We start from the raw sequence: 24,531 nt of genomic DNA, 5'->3' as shown, positions 1-24,531 counted from the left end.
AGACAAGAATACTGGAGTGGGTTGCCATTTCCTTCTCCAATGCATGAAAGTGAAAAGTGAAAGTGAAGTCGCTCAGTCGTGTCCGACCCTCAGCAACCCCATGGACTACACCTTTCCAGGCTCCTCCATCCATGGATTTTCCGGGCAAGAGTACTGGAGTGGGGTGCCATTGCCTTTTCCGTCCTAACTGCTACCTACAACCAATATAAAAAGCTGTTGGTCGGCATTGTACAAAACTGGTAGGATAAGTTTCCGTTTTGCTCAAGAGGATAATTTTATGTTTCCTGGCTTAAAATGTGTACTCTATGGGCCCCAGGAGATCATTTCAATATTTTTTTCATTTGTGCAGAGTATGGCCCATGTTTTAAAAAGATAATGGCACTTAGATTTACAAGTACCACTGGGCTTCCCTGGTGACTCAGACAGTAAAGAATCTGCCTGCAATGAGGGAGACCAGGATTCGATCCCTGGGTTGGGAAGATCCCCCTGAGAAGGGAACGGCAACCCACTCCAGTATTCTTATCTGGAGAATTCCATGGACAGAGGAGCCTGGTGAGCTACAGTCCATGGGGTGGCAAAGAATCGGACAGGACTGAGCAACTAACACATACATATGTACATAGATTTACAAAGGTTTAGATTTTATCCCTGGTGGCTCAGTGGTTAAAGTGTCTGCCTGCAATGTGGGAGACCTGGGTGTGATCCCCAGGTCAGGAAGATCCCCTGGAGAAGAAAATGGTAACCCACTCCAGTATTCTTGCCTGGGAAATCCCATGGATGGAGCAGCCTGATGGGCTACAGTCCACGGGGTCGCAGAGAGTCAGACACGACTGAGCGACTTCACTTTCCTTCTTATTTACATAGATTTACTTTTTAACCAATGTTGATATGATTTTATGCATGGGTATAAGATTTTATGCAGGGCTGGTTGCAAACATTTATTCCTTTTTAGCAAAAATTACTTCTATTGTTTTTTTTTCTGGGTATACACACAAAAAGGGATACCAGAGAATGGTGTCAGTGGGTGAAGGACAAGATGAGAGCATTGAAGAGAAAACTGGAAGGGAAAGTAAAACCTCTACATCCCATTGGGTGGTCGGGACAGAAACCCACTTCAAAAGGGGATTTCTTGGTTGACAAAACTAAAAATGAAGCAGTAACGATGGTTTCAGGCCCTCTCTGACTCTGAACAACAGTGACGTCATAGGACAAAGTGCATCCATCCACCGTGGCCTGGCCGTCCAGGGCACTGGGCCCTGACTTCCCTTCCAGCAGGCTACCCCTGCCCCCACCCCCTCACCCCAGGCTGCGTGGTGTTGGACCTACATCCTTTCAGATTTACCTCCCGAAGCTTTCCTCTCGAACTGTTCTCAGCTGAGAAGAAATGCCATCCTCTTCCCAGGGACAGTCTGGCTCAGAGACGGGTGGAGGCCTGACTTCCTTATCAACTAGGAGCCTGCTCCAACCAAGCACACGGCAGGCCCCACAGCCTAACCATAAAAGCGGTGAGGCCGGCTCTGAGGAAGTCAGTGCGCAGTTATCCCAGAGAACAGGAGACACGGACCACAGACAGAGACTGAACTCGGCCTGGCAAGTCAAACTCCCCAGAGACTCAGCAAGAAAGACAAATGTTCAGGAACCAAGGTCCTGGAAAAGCTCCTGGGGATGATTCCAGAGGGGTGTGTACGCTGAAGAGTAACCCCAGCTGCCGCTCCCGTGGGAATGTGGGAACCACTGGAAGCAGGAGGTGCTGATGGCAGGGGACCCTCCAGGCCCTGGGGCTGCTGCCTGACCGGCTCTTCACGGCAGGTGTGGCCAGTGCACAGGCGCCTACAAAAAGGAAGGGCTGGCCTCAGCCATGGATGCCCATTGTCTTTGCTCAGGAGATTAGCACCGACACCAAACTGTAGTTTGTAGTTAAGTCCTGGGCGCTGTGAAGGGGAAGGCACTCCCAGCCGCAGATGCAGGATGTAGGGGGCTCTGCACCCCCAGCCCTTCCCAGCAACACCAAAGCGCATGTGATTATTAGCTCCCAGAAAACGAGAGTATCTGCCATGAATAAACAGGACTCTATCGGGCTCAGTCTTCATGACACACGTGCCCAGAAGACCACAACACCTACTGTTAAAAGCTGGTGATCTGCTGGGAATATGGTTACAAGATAAAAGTAACTTGTATGTAAAGCTGTGGTTGATCAGAATGATTTTTAACTGCGCAGAACGCTTTGCCCACTAACTTCCTGCTGGGTGGCCTGTAATTCTCTTATAACAAACATGCTGCCAGTGCTTTAAATATGACTCCCATCTGGACAAAATGATGAATCACTGTTACTTTTATTGTATCTACTGAATGACCGTGGCGTATCCGTTCCAAGGGTCAATAAATAATACATTTAATTAATTTCCCTTTAAAATCTATGACCAAAGTGTGTATCACTCAGCTCCTTAAGGAACTGAGAAATCATGAAGTTTTTCCTCAAATATAAAAGAATGCCAGCACTTCTTCAACTTCATCATGTAGCGACATGATGGAAGACACTGTTAAACACACGGATAGCAAGTCCTCTCACAGTCTTTTCAACATTGGAATTTAGTTTCAGAACTGGTTGGATTCTGGGTATCTGGAATCCAATGTGACTCAAGTTTTGCAGTGTTTTTTCACTTTTAGTGTTTAATGTTAAATTTCCACCAATTTCAAAAATGAAATAGGCAAAAATGAGAGAAGTATTAGACTGCCATAGGGAGACACATTCTGTCACTGGGGAGAAATGATGCAAAAGCATCTGAATTCTCTAAAAATAAGATACATTGCTATTAATTCATCTACAACACAAGAAACCTAAGGCACTAACACGCTGGTGAATAAATGCATGTTTATTTCTGTCTCTAGCAGCATCACTTTGTATAAAGTTGACTAGAATACATATTTCAGAAAACACCTTTGTGCTGCTAGTTACTTCATCACCGTGGGTTATTTACACAGAATTCACTTTGCTGTTTAACTTGAAATGTAATATGCAGATACAACATGATTGGTCGCTAGGGCAAATCATCCAGGGCTTATTTCTTAACCAAGAGCGGAGGAGACTGGGGATGGAAAGCACAAGAGGACAGGAGAGGCAGGTGCACACAGAGCAGGCCCCCACTGGTGGAACACTGACCGGAGCCCAGCGGGACCTGGACGTGGTGGGGGAAGGGGCCTCCGGCTCCAGGACAGCACTGTTGCTTCTCACCGTCTTCATCCACTGGGGCCGGAACTCTCCCAGCCCAGATGTGCCGGAGCAGAAAGTGTCCCCCACAGCCCGCTGGTCCTGCTGCCAGATGCGGGGCATAAAATATTCTAATTTGTTCCGTTCCAAGCAATGAGAAAGTCACACCATCTAAAAGGAAATGGTACACACACTCTACAATTACTATCAGAGCCAAATCTGTGAGTCACCCAGCCGCCTGCACAAGACAATTTGGCTACTGGAAAATCCTGATTAATGACATTTTTTTTAAACACCAGAGTAACAACTTGACCTGCCAAAAATTACGATTTTTTCATCATTTCACCATTTTTTGCCTTGGTTACCTATTATCTTTTGCAGAGAATATAAAGGAAGTTAAAATGAAAACGATGTTGCACCTTAACTCAAACCCAAACGCTCCTTCCAAGGTGTGGGGGGAGGGGAGAGGGCTCTGTGGTGTCAGCTTCCAGGCAGAGAAAGGGTCCTTTTGGACGAGGCTGGGGTCCCTCAGGCCACGCTGAGACGCCGGGGAATTTTCTAATAACTAATAAAAACCGATTTACATCTTCAAATAAGAATCTTCCTTAAGTCATAATCACCAGGCCCGCGAGTTCCAATCAGACACAGTGGCCAACAGGACGCGCGAGTTGGTAGCCGTGGGCACAGGCCCAAGGCCCCCCGGGGGCTGAGGCCCCTCGGGAGAGTCCTAGTCAGAAATCCTCTTCGGATGCCAGAAACAGCAGGTGCGCTTTACATTTCCGGCTCCAAAACCACCCACAGCTCATGCTGGCAGAATTAATCACAGGAAAGACTCGCTGCCGATCGCTTTATTTTTGATCGATACGAACCAGACGCACGGACAAGTCCCGAGTTCTGAATCCCGAGCCCGGCCGAGTTGCCATCCACCCGGGAAACGACACGCAAGAGACCCGACCACGTTCTCGAGAAGCGCGAGCGCCGGAGAAGCGACTCCTGAGTTTCCGACGCAGGTCGCCCCCCCGAGCTCATTCTCACCGCCCTCCCACTGCACACCCGCGGGGCCGGGGGCTCTGCTCCCCGCCGCGCCCTGGCCACCCCCGACTCTCCGCCCAGCCCCCGCCGGGTCCCGTCCACTCTGCTCCGCGTCTCTCGGCGCCGCACGCTGGAGAGGGGGGCCGGGCGCCTGGCACCCAGCTGGCCCTCCAGGTGGCCCCCGTGCCCGCCGCCCCCACCCCTCGCCGCCCAGGCTGTAATAATGACATCTTCCTTATTTCTCCTGCTACCGTTAGCGAGCGAGCCCAGAACGGCAACAGCCGCTGCCGGGGGAGGCTTGGTTACAGAATCCAGCGCCGGGTAGCGCCTCGCTTAGCAACCGCCCCGAAAAAGCCCCCGCGCTCCGCTCCCACTTGGAGAGCCGGCGGCCACCCTCCCAGCGCGCTCCACCAGCCCCCTGGCCGCCACGGGCGCCGCACCCCGGCTCGAGCGACCCCTCCGGCCTCCCTGCTGCGCGACCCCCGCGACCCCCGCGAGCAGCCCGGGCTCCCGGCGCCTTCCTCGCCTTCCCAGGGGCGGTCGGCGTCCCCCGCCTGCGCCCGGCGGGGGAGGGGGCGCCGTTTGCTGCCTGCCGCCCCCAACCCTCGCGGTGCCCAGCCGGAGCCCGGCGTGCAGCTTCCTCCCGGGTCTCCGCGGGTCCCCCAGGTTGCCTGGCCGAGCTGAGAATGTCAGCCCTCAGCGAAGCCCCGCTCTGCGCCCGTTCCCGCACACCCGGCAGCCCAGGGTGAGGGGACCCAGCGCACAGGCTGCCTCGGGCTCTTCGTCTCCCACCCGGCAGCCCTCTCGGGGTCCCAGCTGTCCGTCCCCCCGGGCCGCCCTCGCCCCCCTCCCCAACCCCCGACGGCTCTCGCGCCCCGAGCCCCGTCCCAGCGCGGTTCCGGCCCCGGCGGCTCGCACCTTCCTCAGCGCAGACATCCTCGGGCACTCCAGTTCAGCAGATGCGGGGCGACATGGCCCGTCCGCCCGTCAGTCCGCCAGTCCCCAGGTCTCCGCCGCTACCGCCGCTCCGACCCGCTGGAGCCCGGCGCACGGTCGCTCCTCACGGCCGGCGCCTGCGCACTGGGCGCCCGGGGAGGCACAGGCGCACGGGGGGGCGGCCGGCGCGCGGCAGCATCTGGAGAGGGGCCGGGACCGCGCCTGGGGGAGTGCCAGGCTTCCGCGCCGCGACCCCTGCCCGCGCCTGCCGCCCTGCTGCCCGGCGCGCCTGGCGCACACGGCCGGGGAGCGCGCGCACCGCCCGGCCCGCCAACTGTTGCGCGGGGAGCGGCGGGTCACGCGGGGACGGCGGGGGACCTGAGGCTCCCGAGAGGTCTCCGGGGGCAGCGGCCTCCCGGCTGCGCGCGGAGCAGGTGCTCCGGGCGCTGGAAATTCAGCGAGCGGGTCCGACGGGCATCCCGACACCCGGCACAGCGCGGCCGGTTCGGGAGAGGGAGGAATGGCACGCGGGAGCATGGTGCGAGGGATTCGTGGACGGGGTGAAGTCTCCACACCCAGGATGCTCGTGCGGCGCAGAGGACGCGGAGACGTGTGTATCCTACATGCTGGCCCGAGTGTCGCTGGGCTGCCCCTCTTGCTATCGCGGGCACCTAAACCGGCCCCCACCTTTCCACTCGCGCCCTTCCCGGAGAGGAACGTACCGCCTGTCTTAGCAGGAAGGAAGGGCCCCCATGGCGTCCCCAGGCCCAGGAGCAGCGTCTCTCTGTTGGTAAACCTGGGGGAGGGGGGTCTGGCCGCCTTCGCGCGTCCGCTCCCAGCAATGCACAGACCGTACCAGCCCAGGGATGAGGAAGAAGAATGGTTCAGTGGAAACCGGGCTCTCACAACCTGCAGCGAACTGGAAAATTTAGCCATGTTGTCCGTATTTGGATAGCCAGGGGGAAGGAAAGTTACCACGGCCTAGCGTGAAGCCGCCGCACGGGTAACCGGAGACCACCTGGCTTCCTTCCCGCTTATGGCAGCGTGTTACCTGACCTTGGGCAAGTCCCGGAGCCCAGGTTTTCATAAGCCTGCAAAAACGAAGCTTACCACTTCTCTAACTGGGCTGTTGTGAAGTTTAAATGAGATTAAACAAACAAACAAACACGTGAAAGCTGCTAAAATGAGAGAAAACACCAAGAAGAAAGTTTATAGGAAAATGGACAGGAATTAGAATAGGAATCAGGAATCCCTTCCCCCTGGAGAAGGGATTGGCAACCCACTCCATTATTTTTGCTTGGAGAATTCCATGGACAGAGGAACCTGGAGAACTACAGTCCATAGGGTTGCAAAGAGTCAGACACGACTGAGCGACAAACACAAACAGAATAGGAATAGAGAATCAGGCGACCAAAATTATTTGGGATGAGACTAACCAATCTTCTGAAATTTTCAAGGTCTAAAGAAAATAAGAGCACTGTCTCCATAATATTTCTTCATATATTTGATCACTCCCCTTAATCAACTACAGCTTATCTTCACAGCAGAATTCCAAATGCTGAGGGAGTAGATACAAGATGAACTAAGAAAACCTCCCCACAGTCACATTTCTCGTTAGTTTTTATCTTCCAACTTCTCTCCTCTGTCAAAACCAATGAATTGTATGTTTCAAACCACAACCACAAATCTAAATTCTAGATCAATTTTTTACTTTAAAATATACTTTCCCTTTAGTTCCCCCCTCTCCATATTTGTCCTCATCCTTTCATCTTTTTTAAGTGAATTAATTTTATATTGGAGTATAGTTGATTCACAATGTTGTTTCAAGTGTACAGCAAAGTGATTTAGTTATACATATACATGTATTTATTCTTTTTCATATAGGTTATCACAGAATATTGAACTCCCTCTCTATACAGTAGGTCCTTCATCCTTTCATCTTTAAAAAATTCGTTTATTCATTCATGCAAGAGCAAAAACAAAAATAAGAAAAGTGTGCTGAGTGCCCAACATATCCATCCATATGTGAGCACAACAGAGAAGCCTTCTCTGGCCCCTGGAACTTCCAATCACTTTTTAAAAATAACACGTAACATACAATCACAAATTATAATTACTTTTCTAAAGGAAAGTAGAGGGTGCTATTCAATGTTTAAATGGCAACCACGCAGCTCTAAGATGAGAGAAGAACCTTTTGAGGAAATCTTCATTAAGACTTTATCTTCCTCTGGGTTCTCCCACAAGCAGGTCGTGGGATGTGGCTTTGGGTGCAGGTAGTTCATTTGGGAGGGTGATGCAGGAAATGAGAAAGGAAGCAGGAAGAGTGAGACAAGGAGCAAAGGAATGTTAATAGGATGTGTTATCAATCTGGCCACCTCTGTGGAGAGTGGGATCTCAATCTGGCTGGGGATCCCCAAAGGCACCACATGGAACGCCCCTCAGAACTGCCTGCCTTCAGTTGAGGCTGGACATTTTTCCATCTGATTTCCATTTGCCAATAATTGCCGATTGCTCCCCCCACCCCAGGTTCCTTGACTGAGTAAGTCTCACAGCTTCAGAGAAAGACCTGTAGGATTTAAAGGTGAGTGCAAGGGTCTCTGCAGAAGAACCAGCATGCAGTCAGAAAGCCACTTCTACCAGAGCCCTGGAGAAGGAATGGGATTCAGGTAAGAAGAAAGCCGGGCAGGGAAATGCTTTCAGATAGGAGGAAGAGCAGGTGTGATGACCTAGGGGAAGAACAGTCAGAAGGAGCAAGACAGAAAATAAGAGTGCATCTGGAGAACAAGTCAGTTCAGTTAAGTTCAGTCGCTCAGTCGTGTCCGACTCTTTGCGACCCCATGAATCACAGCACACCAGGCCTCCCTGTCCATCACCAACTCCTGGAGTTCACTCAGACTCACATCCATCGAGTCAGTGATGCCATCCAGCCATCTCATCCTCTGTCGTCCCCTTCTCCTCCTGCCCCCAATCCCTCCCAGCATCACAGTCTTTTCCAGTGAGTCAACTCTTCACATGAGGTGGCCAAAGTACTGGAGTTTCAGCTTTAGCATCCTTCCTTCCAAAGAAATCCCAGGGCTGATCTCCTTCAGAATGGACTGGTTGGATCTCCCTGCAGTCCAAGGGAGTGTCAAGAGTCTTCTCCAACACCACAGTTAAAAGCATCAATTCTTCGGCTCTCAGCCTTCTTCACAGTCCAACTCTCACATCCATACATGACCACAGGAAAAACCATAGCCTTGACTAGACAGACCTTTGTTGGCAAAGTAATGTCTCTGCTTTTGAATATGCTATCTAGGTTGGTCATAACTTTCCTTCCAAGGAGTAAGCGTCTTTTAATTTCATGGCTGCAATCACCATCTGCAGTGATTTTGGAGCCCAAAAAAACAAAGTCTGACACTGTTTCCACTGTTTCCCCATCTATTTCCCATGAAGTAATGGGACAGGATGCCATGATCTTAGTTTTCTGAATGTTGAGCTTTAAGCCAACTTTTTCACTCTCCACTTTCACTTTCATCAAGAGGGTTTTTAGTCCCTCTTCACTTTCTGCCATAAGGGTGGTGTCATCTGCATATCTGACGTTATTGATATTTCTCCCGGCAATCTTGAGTTTCTTCCAGTCCAGCATTTCTCATGATGTACTCTGCATAGAAGTTAAATAAGCATGGTGACAATATACAGCCTTGACGTACTCCTTTTCCTATTTGGAACCAGTCTGTTGTTTCATGTCCAGTTCTAACTGTTGCTTCCCGACCTGCATACAGATTTCTCAAGAGGCAGGTCAGGTGGTCTGGTATTCCCATTTCTTGAAGAATTTTCCACAGTTTCTTGTGATCCACACAGTCAAAGGCTTTGGCATAGTCAATAAAGCAGAAATATATGTTTTTCTGGAACTCTCTTGCTTTTTCCACGATCCAGCGGATGTTGGCAATTTGATCTCTGGTTCCTCTGCCTTTTCTAAAACCAGCTTGAACATCTGGAAGTTCACGGTTCATGTATTGCTGAAGCCTGGCTTGGAGAATTTTGAGCATTACTTTACTAGCATGTGAGATAAGTGCAATTGTGCAGTAGTTTGAGCATTCTTTGGCATTGCCTTTCTTTGGGATTGGAATGAAAACTGACCTTTTCCAGTCCTGTGGGCACTGCTGAGTTTTCCAAATTTGGTGGCATATTGAGTGCAGCACTTTCACAGCATCATCTTTCAGGATTTGAAATAGCTCAGCTGGAATTCCATCAAGTCAGGGATGTTCAAAGGACACTTTAAGGACTCTAAGTTGTATCTTATATACAATGAAATTTGATGTAGGATTTTTAGCAGGGAAATAAGATGTTCTGCATAGAGAATCATGTCATCTGTGGACAAAGTAGTATTTCTCCCTTATCAATTTATATACCTTTTCTTTCCTTTTCATGTCTTACTGCATTACCTAGGATCTCCAGTACAATGTTGAAAGGGGGTGAAAAGGATATCCTTGCCTTGTCCCTGATGGTGGCAGGGTGGCATCTAGTTTTTCACCATTAAGTATGATGTTGTTGTTGTTTTTCAGTTGCTGAGTCATCTCTGACTCTTTGTGAACCCATGGACTACAGCGTGCCAGGCTCCTGTGTCGTCCACTGTCTCTCAGAGTTTGTTCAGATTCATGCCCGCTGAGTTGGTGATGCTCTCTAACCATCTCATCCTCTGCTGCCCTCTTCTCCTTTTGCTGTCAATCTTTCCCAGCATCAGTGTCTTTTCCAATGATTGGTCTCTTCACATCAGGTGACCAAAGTCTTACAGCTTCAACTCCAACATCAGTCCTTCCAATGAATATTCAGGGTTGATACTCTTTAGGATTGTCTGGTCTGATTTCCTTGCAGTCCAATGGACTCTCAAGAGTCTTCTCCAGTACCATACCAGTATGATGTTAGCTGTAGGTTTTCTGCAGTTGTTGTTTATCAGTTTGAAGAAGTTCCCTTCTCTTCTTAGTTTGGTGACAGTTTTATCATGAATTTTGGATTTTTACTGGATTTTGTCAAATGCTTTTTCTGCATCTATTAATATGATCACGTGATTTTTCTTTAGTTTGTCAATGTGATGGATTACATCCACTGACTTTTGAAGCGCAATGAGATTTTTTAAAGGGTAGTTTGACTGCTGTGAGGAGAAGAGATGGAAGTGGGGTGGGAGTGAGGAAACAAAAGTGGGATTGTGGAGATCAGTTTAAAAATGCCTGGATAAACCGTAGTAAAAGATGATGAAGACATGAACCAGGCAATGTAAGTAATAAATGATGTAGGAAGGACACACTTGCTGTGATTTTTTCAGTGGGTCATGGGGGAGAGACGAGGAGAGGACGCCAATGAATCCCAGGTCTCTGCAGCTGGGTGGGTGGAGCTTCTGGGAGACCACCGAATGGTATGTGGACACTGCCAAGTGTGGGCTAGCCCCGGAATGTGAGGTTCTATGACTTCAGCAAGAGCAGTTACAGTGGCGGGGGACGGAGACACAGCTGGGCAGCAGAGTCAACTGAAGGTGACAAAAGTGGAGACTGACTTTGTGGTCAACTCTTTCGAGACGTCTGGGTGTAAAAGAGATGAAAGGAACAGGGCTGCAGGAAAAGAGATGGTTTCTGGGAAGATCTTGTTGTATGGTTAGAAAGACCAGAGCTGCTTGACACTGCTGGGAAGCTGAGGTAGAGAACAAGGTCACGATGTGAACTAATCAAGGACAGCATTCTGGACATTCCCTCTCTCGTACACCATCTATTGTTAAATAGACTTCATTTTTTTAGAGTAGTTTTAGGTTCACAGGAAGATGGAGGGGAAGGTACAGAGATTTCCTATATGCCCTCTTCTGCTACATGTGCACATTCTCCCCTGCTAAAAACATCCCCACTACATGGTCCATTTATTACAACTAATGAACCTATGTTGACATGTCACTATCACCCAGTCCTAGTTTACACTGGACTTCATTCTTGGGGTTGTATATTCTGTGGGTTTAGACAAATGAATAGTAATGTTTCCACCATTATAATATCAGACAGAGTAGTCTCACTGCCCTAAAAGTCCTCTCTGTGCCTTCCCTCCCAACCCAATCCCTTGCAACCACTGATCCTTCTACTCTCTCCATAGTTTAATTTTTTCCAAAACGTCATAGAATTACAATCATATACAATCTGTAGCCTTCTCAGGTTGGCTTCTTTCACTTAGTAATATGCATTTAAGTTTCTTCCATGTCTTTTCACATCTTTTGATAGCTCATTTCTTTCTAGCTGAATAATATACCATTGTCTGGATGCACCTCAGTTTATTTATCCATTCACCTGCTGAAGGACACCTCGGTTGCTTCCAAGTTATGGCAATTATAGATAAAGCTGCTATAAATATCTGTGTGCAGGGTTTTCTGTGCACATAAGTTGCCATCTCATCTGGGAAAATACCGGGGGATGAGATTGATGGATCATAAGAGTATGTTTCATTTTGTAAGAAACCCCCAAACTGTCTTCCAAAGTGGCTGCACCACCAACAATGATGAGAGTTCCTGCTGTTCCACCCCCTTTATGTTGTCAGTGTTTGGATCTGGGCATTCTCGTGGATGAGTAGTGGTGTCTCATTGTTTTAAATTGCAACCCGTGATGACATATATAATGTGGAGCAAGACTTTGGCCACCTGATGCGAAGAGCCAACTTATTGGGAAAGACCTTGATGCTGGGAAAGATTGAAGGCAAAACAAGGGTGCAGCAGAGGATGAGATGGTTAGATAGCATCACTGACTCACTGGACATGAGTAAACTTCGGAAAATAGTGAAGGACAGGGAAGCCTGGCATGCTGCAGTTTGTGGGGTCGCAAAGAGTCGGGCACAACTTAGGGACTGAACAACAACAACCTTCGATATGCTTACTTATCATCTGTCTTTGGTGAGATGTCTGTTAAGGTCTTTGGCCCAGTTTTAAATTGTGTCATTTGTGTTCCATTATTCATTTTCAGTCTCAAACTTAATCAGACCTTTCAGCACATACATTTGGTATGTATGGCAAGTGTATTTTCTAAACAACTCTCTTTCAATTATATGTGTGTATGTATGTGTGTTCTGTCTTTAGGGACCCTCCAGCTGCTGCCCCATCCTGGGTCCAATAGAGCGGTCTGCATCCAGTATCTTGCATTTCTCTCCTGCAGTTAATTTTCTCTACTGAATTCCCAGCAAGCTTCTGCCTCTACCACTTCAACAAAATGACTGTAATCAAGGTCACTGAGAACTTTCACTTCTAAGTCATTTCAGTCATGTCTGACTCTGTGCGACCCCATAGACGGCAGCCCACCAGGCTCCCCCGTCCCTGGGATTCTCCAGGCAAGAACACTGGAGTGGGTTGCCATTTCCTTCTCCAATGCATGAAAGTGAAAAGTGAAAGGGAAGTCGCTCAGTCATGTCCGACTCTTGGTGACCCCATGGACTACAGACTACCAGGCTCCTCTATCCGTGGGATTTTCCAGGCCAGTGTACTGGAGTGGGGTGCCATTGCCTTCTCCAGCAATTGTCTGTGATGGGTCCTCAATATCACTTCCGACCAGTGATGACATGGCTTGGCTTCAGGACAGTTCACTGTCCTTCCCTACCCCCTGCCCACTCCCTCCTCATCTCCCCACCTTGCAGGAGTTAGAACCCCTCAGAGCTGTACTTGAACCACTTCTCTGTCTACACTCCCCCTTAAAGCTTTAAATGCACCTGGAGCCAACTAGCCCAGCTGTGTATCCCATCCAGGTCCTTTCTGTTTCGTCAAAAATCACTCAACTGCCTGATCCATGCCCACATTCATACATCCAAGGAGCACTCCAAACTGCACGCCACCCAACAGTGACTGCCCCCCACCCCCAGGAGGTTTCTCAAATCCTCGGAACCACTCCAGCCTCCCAGTTTCTAGACCAAAACCTGGAGCCAGGCAACCCCTCTCCTGCCACAGCCACTCTCAGTCAGTCAGAAAACCTCTCTTGCCCTATCTTCACACGTATCCAGATCCAACCACCTCTTCCCACAGCCACCACCCTGGTGTTAACCACCGATGTCCTTCTCACTGCCGTGGACTCGAGGTGCCCCTGCTTTCCCCACAGTCTGCTCTCAGCTCAGTGGCTCAGGCAACTTCTTCAAAGTGGGTGTCAGATAGTTTCACTCCTCTGCTGCAAACCAGCCTATCCTTCCCCTAATCCTTGCACCTACACGATCTTGCTCAGCACTGCCTGCTTTCCTGCCTGAGGGCTCTGTCACCGTCCCTCCTCCCTGGGCTCCTGTCGCACTGGGGCCTGCTGCTCCAGGCCTGGGCTTCTGCTGAGTGCCCTTTGCCTGGACATCGGGAGTTTTGCTCCCTCAAATTACATTCTGGGAGGCCTTCCTGACACCCCTCTCCCCAGTCTGAAACCCCTTCCCTGCTCTTAAGGAGGAACCCCAGCTTCCACAGCAGGGCTCCACACAGACACGCTTTCAGGAAATAATGTTCTCCAAGAAACGGACTCAAGGAAGAGGAGTAAACTATAAACCAAGGTCCCGGAGTAGGTGATATGGTTGGACGGAAGCACAAAGCACAAATCTTAACAGTGGGCAGAAGGGATCCGCGCCACAAGGGTCCGGGGTCAGTGGGCGGCCCCCGAGTTTCCTTCTTCCCGGTTTCCTTTCTGCTTTTAGTCCCAGTTTCTTTCGCACCTCAGGGCCCTGGCCCAGTGGGCGCTCAGCGGACCCTTCCTAATGCCCGCATCCCTGTGCAGCGCTGGGACCCAGAATGACACTGCGGGCGGTCACCCAGGAGCACAATCCCGCCCCTCGCTGACCTCCTCCCAATGACCCAGTCCCTGACTCCCCTCCTGCTGACACCCCATACACCTCCCGCTGACGTACCCACCCCCTTCCAGTGACGCTCTTCAGATGAGCCCATAACGCCTCATCCCCTCCCGCAGATTCCTCCGCGGTCCTTATCCGCTTTCCCGGGTTCACGCCCTTCCCTCCGAGCATGCTCAGAGTACTAACGCCCGCGGGCCGTGCCCGGAGCGCGTAAGAGCCAATCCGCAGCCAGTGCGCTACTGATTGGCGTCCAGCGGCAGAGGTTCCGGATCCTGATTGGACAATCCTGCTGTTGTGGGCGGGTCTACAAAGGCGGAGGCCGGAAGTGCAGCAGAGTTGCTCCTGCCTGGGCTGGGATCCCCGGGGTCGTGAGCTTGCCATGGCTGCGCTGCGAAGGCACGGTAGGCGGGGACCGCTTGTGTCGGGGGACCGGTGGCTTTGGGGGAAGGGGACCCGGCGCTGTGGGGAATGGGGAGTCTGAGGCCTCGGGACTGTGGGGACCCGAGGCTGTGGGGACGGGGACTGTGAGGGACGAGGGAGCTGTGAGGACAGGGTCTGTGGGGACCCAGAACTGTGAAGGATGGGGGCTATGGCGTGGGGCGTGGGGGTTGCTGTGGGGATCGGGACCCGGGACTGTGGGGGACAATGGCCGTGAGGACTGGGGCTCTGAGGTACCCGTGACTGTGAGGGATGGGGGCTATGGCGCGGGGTGTGGGGATTGCTGTCGGGGCCGGGACCCGGGATTGTGAGGATGGGGGCTGTGAGGACAAGGTCTGTGGGGACCCGGGACTGTGGGGATGGGGGCTGTGAGGAACACAAAGCTTTGAGAGGCGGGGAGGGCGTCTGTGAGGACAGGAGCTGTGAGGGACGGGGGCTGTGAGGCCTCGGGACTGCGGGGACGCGAACTGTGAGGATACGGGACTGTGAGGGATGGCGGCTGTAGGAGTCTGGGACCTGAGACTATAGGGGACAGGTGTGAAGACCTGCCCAAACCCCACATTCAGACTCTCAAACCATTTAAGTGCAGGGACCCTCAATTTCTGGGAACTTAACTAGTGTTTATTAAGTGGTGGCATATTTTTAACCAGCACCAAAGGCAGAATGGGACTTCCTTAGTGTCTCAGACTGTAAAGAATCCACCTGCAATGCAGGAGACGGAGGTTTGACCCCCGTGCAGGAAGATTCTCTGGAGAAGGGAATGGCAACCCACTCCATTATTTTGCCTAGAGAATTCCATGAACAGAGGACCTTGATGGGCTACAGTCCTTGATGGGGTCCCAAAGAGTCAGACAGGGCAGAGCAGCCAACACTCAAAGGCAGAATGGATACATTTAATTGGCTAACCTGGCACATGCTTTAGAATGAATGTCAGAGATACAGGGAACTTCAGACACTTGAGAAGCTCAGCGAACTTCTCATTACCCTATATCATCAACATTAAAATTAGGAAAAAGGGAAGATTATGTTTTCCTCAGTTTTATTCAGATATGATCAATACACAGTACTGTATGGGTTTTAGGTGTACAGCATAGTGACATGATGGGCTACATATTACAAAGCCATCACCCAGTAAGCTAACATCCATCACCTCATATAGTTACAAAATCCCTTGTGATAAGTGCTTTTAGGACCTACTTTCTGTCTTAGGAAATATGCCTGTTAGCAGTAATCGCCATGCTGTACAAGTACATCCTGGGACTTATTTACTTGTGACTGGAAGCTTGTACCTTTTGACCGTCTTTACCAATTTGTCCCATCCCTCAATCACCTCTGGTAACCGTCAGTCTGTTTTCTATATCTATGAGCTCCTTTTTTTTTTTTTTTTTTATAGATTCAACAAATAGTGAGATCTTACAGTATTTGTCTTTCTTTGGCTTATTCCACTTAGTGTAATGCCCTCAAGATTATCTGTGTTATTGGCAATGGCACTTTCCTTCTTTAAGGCTGAATAGTATTCCACATCTTACTCATTCATCCATCCACGGACACGTAGGTTGTTTCCATATCTTGGCTATTGTGAATAACTTCAGTGAACATTGAGGTACATGTGTCTGAATTTTCAAGTTAGTGTTTTCATTTTCTTTGGATAAATACCCAGATCCAAAAGTGGAATTGTATATCGTATCATAGTTTAATTTTTAATTTTGTGAGGATCCTCCAGACTCTTTTCCATAGTGGCTGCACCAATTTTCATTCCCACAAGCAGTGCACAAGGGTTTCCTTTCCTTCACATCCTCACCAACATTTGTTATTTCCTGTCTTCTTTGATGATGGCCATTCTGACAGGTGTGAGGTGATATCTCATTGTGTTTTGATTTCAATTTCCCTGATGATTAGTGATCTTGAGCATCTTTTCTGTGTACCTGTTGACCACCTGTATGTCTTCTTTGGAGAAATGTCTGCTCAGTTTCTCTGTCCATTTTTTACTCAGATTACTTGGGGCCTTTTTGCTACTGAATTGCATGGTTCTTAATATATTTTAGATATTAGCCCCTATCAGATTTATAGTGTGCAAATATTTTCTCCCCTTCAGTAGGTTGCCTTTTCATTTGTTGGTGGTTTTGTTTTGCAGAAGCTTTTTAGTTTCTTTTGTTTTTACTGTTGTTGTCTTTGCTTTTGGTGTCAAATCAAAAAAAAAAAATCTTCACTAAGACTCCTGTTGTCAAAGAACTTTCTCCCTATGTTTTCTTCTAGGAGTTGTGTGGTTTCAAGTAAAGGTGAAGGTTTTGGATATGTTTCTCATTTTACTTGGATTAGTTCAGGCCATGATTATTTTCTTTCCTTCTCTCCATTAAAACAGATGCTGTGTTTTTGCCCTTTGAAAGGAAAAGCCCAGTGGCAACTATAGTTAATATTTACGTAAAATAAGGAAACTAATTTCTCTGTAAGGCAGAATATGGAGAAAAGTAGATAGCATTCCCAGTCTGCTTCCTCTGTAGGAGAACACTGCACCTCAGTAACAGTACTGGAGTAGAAGGAACGGGGTCTCCTCTATCTTCCAACTGGGATGTGGCAACGTTCTGAGTTGCCTTCAAGTGTCCTCTCAGCCTGCCCTGCCAGATCCCTTGCATCGTGTCTTGGTGACAAAACAAGAACAGTGTTTGCTCTCCGCACAAAATGATCACAGCCTTACGTGCATTTAAAATGTTTCAGAATGGCTAATGGCATAGTAATTGCTGCTAAAAAACTGTGAGGAAAAATTTTGGACAGAGTTTGAAATATTTTTAAGTGTTAAAGTTTTGTGAGAAACTGAGTGTTTAGTGTATGTCTACTCCTTAGATGGGGAAGCCACCTCAGATTGGTCATGGTGTAGGATTCCAGTTATGTTCCATTTGAATACTATTTATAGTCTTATTTTGAGAACTAGTTTCCTCTTAATTAATATTTCAGAAAGCTTGCCAACTCTTGCTTAATCTTAGCTAATTGTTTTTCCATTTATAATTCTATGATGAAACTCATTAAGAAACTATCATTGAATTTGCATATATATTGAGCTTCTCTTTCTTGTGAATTGATACAATACTATTATCAATGTATTCCTTTATTCCTAGGCAGCCTTTTCATATTACAGGACAAAAAACCCATATTGAATATTGTGGTGGAAAAAGCTATAGAGAGGTTGGCAGATAAATATTACTTTACTGAAAATAGGAAATTGAAAATACTGTTTAAGATTCCAAGAAGTACCTTAAACTTAAGAAAATTTAAAGTGTCTCTTAAGCTATACAGATATCAGGTGGAAAAGGGAATCATCTGAGTCACTGTTTACTGAGGTTGGGGAACTCTTCCTTTTCTTTATGATTTTCTTGGTGTGTGTTTGTTTTGGAAGATTTTCTCTACCAAGCCAGGCTATAGTTGGGAGGCTGTGATCAAACTGGCCACTGGGAAAGTTCAATGAAATTCCATTTCTGATCTTATTTTCAGAAGTAGTTATTCATTTATATATGATTTCAAAAAGCCTGCCAACTCTCATTTTAAGTTCTAGATAATCACTTTTCCATTAGATAATCACTTTTAAAAGGTATGTTATAAACCTGTTTGTTCTGGTAGCTTTCTTTCATAATGAAATATCTAGAAATCACATTTTTAAAGTTATTTGTTAATACTTAGGGTCTTCTTTATTTTTGTGTAATTTCTATAAATATGTGGCCCCATCAGTATTACTGCTTTCCATTTAACATCCACCCTTGAAAATACAGTTTTTTGGCTAATTTTTTTCCTCATGTCTCCAGATTAGCTCTACACATGTTTTTTTGTCCTCTGAGAATTGTGCTTTTCTGAGAGACAGTGGTTCATAGGGATGATATGGCAAGAGAATCACAAATGAATCAATATCATTTCTATTACCAGAAAGCTCTCCAGTATAAATGTAGTAAAAAGAAATGTGTAGTTTTACATCCATGTTAAATAAAGTATGAACGTAGATGTGAACATAGATGTTGAGGGAAATGTGTGTTACTTTACCATCAAAGTGAACTTTTTTAAGGAAAAGGAAAATATTTTTGATGTTGATGGGGTAACTTACTGGCCTCAAAGTTCAAGAGGGTTTTTTTTTTAAACGCATAGTTTTCATTTTCCTTTGTCTTTTTTCAGAGTGGAACGCTATGGAAGAAAAAGTTCTATTTCCGTTGTTTTTGTTTTTATGAGAGCCTTTTCTAATAGAAAATATATTCACCCAGATCCCCTGATGAGGAGGCTTTCCCCTCTGGGAGGAGTGCTGGGAACCAAGTCCCTCAGGCAGGGGCCTGTTAGACCCTCCTTCCTAAGACCACTGCGAAGGAGGCCTAATAACTTGAAATACTGCCACTAACACCTCTGTTAAACATGGAGCAGACCCCTGCCTTTTTTTACCCCCAGCTGTTAGATTCTAAACATGTAGCTGTGTGAAAGAGGTCAGAATTGAATTACCACCAGCAGTCAAGCCATCTATTTCCTTTTGAGGTACATGTATTCACAGTCCTTCCCAGGTATCTAATTTCCAAAGAAGACTTGACTGAAGATTTATTTTTCTTTGTCTTATGTCTTTAGCTTGAAACAGCAAGTGTGGATGACAGTCCTCTCTGAAAATCATATCAAAATGGCTTGATTCCCCTGTGACACAGAGACTTGATCTCTCTGTTTGGTATTCCATCCTATTAACTTCAGACGAGATGGTTTTCTCCATGGTGACCTTTTGCTGTGTCTCTTGTGTCCCAACTCCAGGCGCCCATCTGCATAGTGATTGTACTCATCTCCTGCAGGCATCCATGTCCGTTCTGCTTTTTTATATTCTACTGATTACTTTTTGACAGATACCAGAGTTTCAAGTTAGAACCTGCTCCTGCTGCTGGGAGAGGGGGTAGGGGCACAGCAGGAGGACGAGGTGTGAGGAGGGAGGAGCAGGCAGGTCACTGGGTCCCTGTGGTGACACAGAGCTGCCTTCCTGAACCTGAGCACCCAGCTCTTTTTTGTTTGTTTTTGAGCACAATGTAAATTAAGCACAAAAGAGACTTTTAACACCTAAATTGATTTTTAGGGCTACATTTGCAGTAGGCAACACACACAAACACCGATACACACAGTCACAAGGTGCATTTCAACAAACCAAAGGTGACAGATGCTTTTTAAAAATGATGCTTTACTGTGTGCCAGTACCCTGAAAAAAGTAACCTCTCATTTCTGTTCTGCTTTTGACTTGAATCCCTACATAGCTGTGGCCAGAAGTCCCTATCTGTAGTAAACTGGTAGGCAGTTCACATGCACCCATGTCCTTCATAGCCCTAGAGGCTCCAAGAAGTTAGAGTCCAGTGGCTGCACATTTCTTTTGGTATAAAATATTAATAGCTAGTGATTTCTATTTAAGTAAACTATGAGCTCCTTCTGTGACTGCACTGGAGCGACCCCATCCTCCGTTTGAAAAGCAGATGAGCTGATGGGGGGTGGGGGTGGGGGCAGGTCCTCGCTGACAGCTTGTTTTCTTTAGAGGACAACGTTCATGCATTGAGTGGTCTTATTCTCTGTGTTGTGAATAAGAAATGAAATTCACTGAGGACTCCTCCAGCAGTATTAGCTGGTAGAAAGTATTACTTTGTTTGTTACGCATGGCTCTTTTAAAGTTGATTTTGGAAAATTAAAATCATTATTTTTTAAAAGACTATGCTTTAAATTGTGACAACTGAAAGTATTTAGACATGTGTTGTTGTTTTGTCACTAAGTCATGTCTGACTGTTTGCAACCCCATGGACTGTAGCCCACCAGGCTCCTCTGTCTATGGGATTTCCCAGGCAGGAATACTGGAGCAGGGTGCTATTTCCTCCTCCAGGGGATCTTCCTAACCAAAGGATCTAACCCTTGTCTCCTGCATTGGCAGGTAGGTTCTTTACCTTTGAGCCACCTGGGAAGCCTGTATGAGACATGTATATTTATCAGCTTCCAGAGCCAGCTGTGAGGCAAGCCTGAAGCCGTCAGACCCCACCCAAGTCAGAGACCCAGAGACTGGCCCCGGGACCTTAGCCCTGGAGCTCCCAGCCTGGGCTCTGGGCTGAGTCTTGTCCCTGAGGAAGGACCACATATCCTGAACCTGCTGCAGGCCTGGGCCCACCCCCACACCCCAGGGTCATGCAGAGACACCAAAAGGCAGTGAGTGGAGACCAGAGGGCCTCAAGACCTACTTTGCAGACAGGCCGCCAGCTAGGTCATAGATACAGTGTGTGCAGGTGACACGCTGAATTCAGGGACAGTGCCGCAGCCACACAGCCCGTGTCTCCGCCCATGGCCGGCCTGCTGTGTGCCGCGCCCTTGCCACTGTGTCAGGGCACCAGTGGAAGCAAAATTGTCAGGTGACTGGTTCATCTCAGTGTTTCCTGGTGGTCGTGCCGGTTTCTCCCTGGGATTGCGGTGTATCTTGGTTCCTTCAGGCTGTGTGGTGTTCCGCAGTGGATGCACGCGCTGCTTGGTGATGACCCATGTCTGGTTTTCCTGTAGTGTAGTCATGTGTTCACACACATGTGTGTGCAGAGCTCAGCCGTGACCTCAGTGGGATGCCTGCATCAGCTGCTGCCAGCCCAGGTGGCTCTCCGGCTCCAAGTGTCCCCAAGTTCATTTTAGAGCAGGATGACTGGTTAGGGTTTTGTCAGCTGCTTTTGGTTCTCCCAGAAATTGCACCCGGTTTTCTGGAGTAGAAGTTTTTCCCCTCTGCTATTTAAGGAAATGCACGTGACCATTCAGTTTCTATTGGAAACTTGGAACCTGCCCTTTGGACAGGTCTTGGAGTGCTGGCCTAATGGAACAGACCGCCTCCCTGTGACCCAGGTGCTGCCCTGGCCGTCCGCAGTGGCCTGGGGAACATGCTCACAGGCCTGTGCTGCCCAACCTGGCAGAGCTGGGAGGCAGGGCCTCCGCGTGGCCGGGGAAATGAGGGCATCCCCGCGAGGACTGGCTTCTTCCTGCAGGGGCTCCCGGGGGTGGGCAGACGGGTGACACCAGGACCCCATGCTCCCCCCAGGCGCCTGGCTGAACACCACCTGGGCTTGAGTAGCTTTCTCAGGAGGCCTGTTGTGTTTTTAGACCCAAATTGTGTGTTTTCCAACTAGCACCAATTGGAGGGGCTTATTTCTGCAGTGAGGGCCATCTGCGCACAGGGTGAAAGGAGGAGCGGTCTATGCCATTAGGCTTGTGCTCCCTCTGGGGGACAGGAGCCTGCCCTCCATGACCCACAGGGGGCTCAGCGGCCCCGTCACACGTGACCTCTCACTTCCCCCTCCTCACATCACCGCCTCCTCAATGGCCCTAATGTCTGTCCCCCACTTTGTCGTCTGAATACCTCAAGCCTGTCTCCAGAGTCCTGCTCTTGGTTTCTGCGCCATGGTACTTGGTCACTAGAGCAGTTTTCTCTCTCTCTCTCTGTTGATTTGTTTCTAAATTTAATGAGGTTAAAACAGATTACCTGATGGCTCAGACAGTAAAGAATCCACCTGCAATGCAGGAGACCTGGATTTGATCCAGATCCCCTGGAAAAGGGAATGGCTACCCACTCCAGTATTCTTGCCTGGAGAATTCCTTGGACTGAAGAGCCTGGCGGGCTATAGTCCATGGAGTCACAGAGAGTCTACCACGACTGAGCAACTTTCACTTCATTTCACTTCAAAACAGATTCACTGGATTAACCTTTCCCCTCATCTTTCTTGGCTGCTCTTTTGAGATTGTCCCTGCTCGTTGTTCACACTTAAATCAGGACAGAAATGTTTATTCACTGTGGCAGCGCTTCCCCTCCAGTCAGGGCAGAGAGTGCCCTGAGATAAGCCAAGTGAAGAATCTGCATCCTTGTAGGCACTGTGCCAACTATGCTGTCCCTGTGGGGGCCCCAGAGGGGGCCCTGGGTCTGCCCAGCCTGTCTGCTATGAACTGGCATGGACCCAGCCTCTCCAGGGCTGCTCTGCAGCCCAGGACCACAAACCAGGGTCTGAAAACAGCTCATAGTCAACCAGCGACGAGGTGGAGGAAGAACAGAACTGTGAGCCCACGTGCCCCATCAGTTCCCAGCCTCACCTTGCCCACCTGTGCTCACACCTGTGGGGGTACCTAGTGCAAACACAGTGCTGGGGGGCCTTTGATGCCTACAGTGCTGGGGGTCCTGTGATTGGGTCAGTAGTGGGGGTGCTGTGATGGACAGTGCTGGGGGGGTGACCCTCATGGGGACAGTGCTGGGGGTCTTGTAGGCACCACCCTTTTTGTGTCCTGTGGAGGGGCAGTCACTTAGCCCTGAGATGGTGATGTCATGATATGTCTTGTTTTATATAAAATTCATTTGCAATTTAAATAAAACTTCAATCAGTAATACTTTCCTTTCTTTTGCAAATTGATTGCTTCTGTAGTGTTTGTTGGAAAAGTACTGAAGAAACTTTATCCTGAGGTTTCACACAGCCAAGAAAAGAAGGCCCCTGTGACTCCAGCCTCCAGAAACCCACCTGAGAAAGGGGCTCCTGAGAGAGAGAAGGGCCAGAGTGTCCCTCCTGAGACAGGTGAGCGCTGTTTCCCTGGAGAGTGAATGCTGGTCTCAGGCCACTGTGGCACCATCACGGGCGCAACGGGGTCATTCTGCTTAGACTTTTTGGGGATGGTTACTTCACTTGTGAGGGAAGAAGTGCCCCCAGCTGGGGACAGGGTCAGGTTCATCACTGTTTTGGGTTCAACTCCACGCTGTTCCTGGGTGCAGTGACTGGGCCCTGCTGCCCCAGGACCGCTGCCCACAGTGTTCGTGCCGCTGTTCTGCCGGAGAGCCAGAGGTATAGGAGGGACTCTCAGCCTCTCAGCCCTGGAGTCACACTCGAGCATAGTGGCTGCTGTTTATTGTGCTCTTCCCTTTCAAAGACAGTCCTGTCCTGGGCTGAACTGTACCCTCTACAATTTATGTGTTGATGTTCTGACCCCAGAACCTCAGGATGTTGACCATGTTTGGAGATGGAGTGAAATGAGACCTTTAGGGTGGGTCCTAATCTAGGGCGACTGGTGAGATAGGAAGAGATCAGGACCCAGACACATACAGCAAGACGACCATATGAGTTTTCTTTCCTTTTCTAACCTGACGGTTTTAACAGTGATTATTCACTAATGAGCTTTCCAGGTGGCTCAGTGGTAAAGAATCCACCTGCCAATGCAGGAGATGCAGGTTCAGTCTCTGGGTTGGGAAGATTCCCTAGAGGAGTGCAATAATTAGTGCAATAATTTGGGCAGTGTCTTTCCTCAGAAGCTCCAGGTTGGATCACATCATTTCAGCAGGCAGTTGTTGTTCATTGTGAAGGCCCACGTGAGCCACGCTGTAATGGCTGGTGCCAGCAGCTGTGTGGTCCCGTTGGAGGCTAGGACAGGGTCCGGGGAGAGATTGCATGGCCAGCGTGGTGCCGAGGCCAGGAGAGATGTGAGGGTGCTGCAGGTGGGATTCAGCTGTGGTCTTGGTGTTTGTCCACCTGTGTGCTTCTCAGACCACAGACCCTGCAAGTGGTGCTTGCTATCTGAGTCATAGCCTCTGTGTACCCCACACAGGGTACACTGGTCACCTACCATGGCCTAAACTTGGGTGGGAGGGGGCGGGGGAGCAATGAGAAGGATACGGTGTGGCTAGGATGGTCTCATCAGGTCCTGGGGGGCATCTAGTCCCTCTGTTTCTGGATACCCTGCCTTTCCTCCCCTTGCAGAGTACCCTCTGGCCTCAAGGATCCTTGGATTGGGGGTTGAGGGCAGAGTCTGGTGGGTAGGATCCCCCACCTTCCTCACGGCTTCAGGCAATGAGTAGAGGAGGCATTTCTGGGAGTTTTTGTTTTTGTTACAGATGCAAATGAGCCTAACTTATTTGCCTTCCTGAAAACTCCATGCAATGTACAGCAGCAACATATTTTTTAAAAGATAAAATTCATTTAATCTAAAGTTAACCATAACCATTTCAAAATGCACAATTCAGTGATTGTTAATATACTTAACTATGTTGTGTAAGGATACCAGTAACTCCAGAACATTCTTATCACCCCAAAAGAAACCCATATCCATTACAGTTATCCCCAGTCATGCCTCCC

At 48.7% G+C, this 24,531-nt stretch overlaps 2 protein-coding genes across 5 annotated transcripts in view; one reads left to right on the top strand and one right to left on the bottom strand.

Moving 5' to 3' along the window:
• DLGAP2 (DLG associated protein 2) overlaps window positions 1-5,346 on the bottom strand; it is a 637,838-nt gene extending 632,492 nt beyond the window's left edge. Inside the window, exon 1 of one of the 2 annotated variants that reach the window (XM_086379875.1) lies at window positions 5,159-5,346. The gene's annotated coding sequence lies outside the window, so the exon portion shown is untranslated. The remainder of the gene's footprint in view (window positions 1-5,158) is intronic. The other variant, XM_086379876.1, reaches the window with a different exon arrangement.
• Window positions 5,347-13,788: 8,442 nt separating this feature from the next.
• ERICH1 (glutamate rich 1) overlaps window positions 13,789-24,531 on the top strand; it is a 33,964-nt gene continuing 23,221 nt past the window's right edge. Inside the window, exons 1-2 of one of the 3 annotated variants that reach the window (XM_086379872.1) lie at window positions 13,789-14,385; window positions 22,837-22,983. In XM_086379872.1, the coding sequence (XP_086235998.1) occupies window positions 14,364-14,385; window positions 22,837-22,983 (169 nt within the window). In that variant the 5' untranslated portion in view covers window positions 13,789-14,363. The remainder of the gene's footprint in view (window positions 14,386-22,836; window positions 22,984-24,531) is intronic. The other 2 variants (XM_086379873.1, XM_086379874.1) reach the window with 2 other exon arrangements.

Source organism: Bos grunniens, chromosome 27, assembly GCF_055505025.1.
Source record: "Bos grunniens cultivar Pamir isolate PY7600 chromosome 27, Bosgru_T2T1.0, whole genome shotgun sequence".
Classification (NCBI taxonomy): Eukaryota; Metazoa; Chordata; class Mammalia; order Artiodactyla; family Bovidae; genus Bos; species Bos grunniens.
The sequence above is the reverse complement of the archived record's forward strand: the minus strand, read 5'-3'. Positions and strand labels throughout refer to the sequence as shown.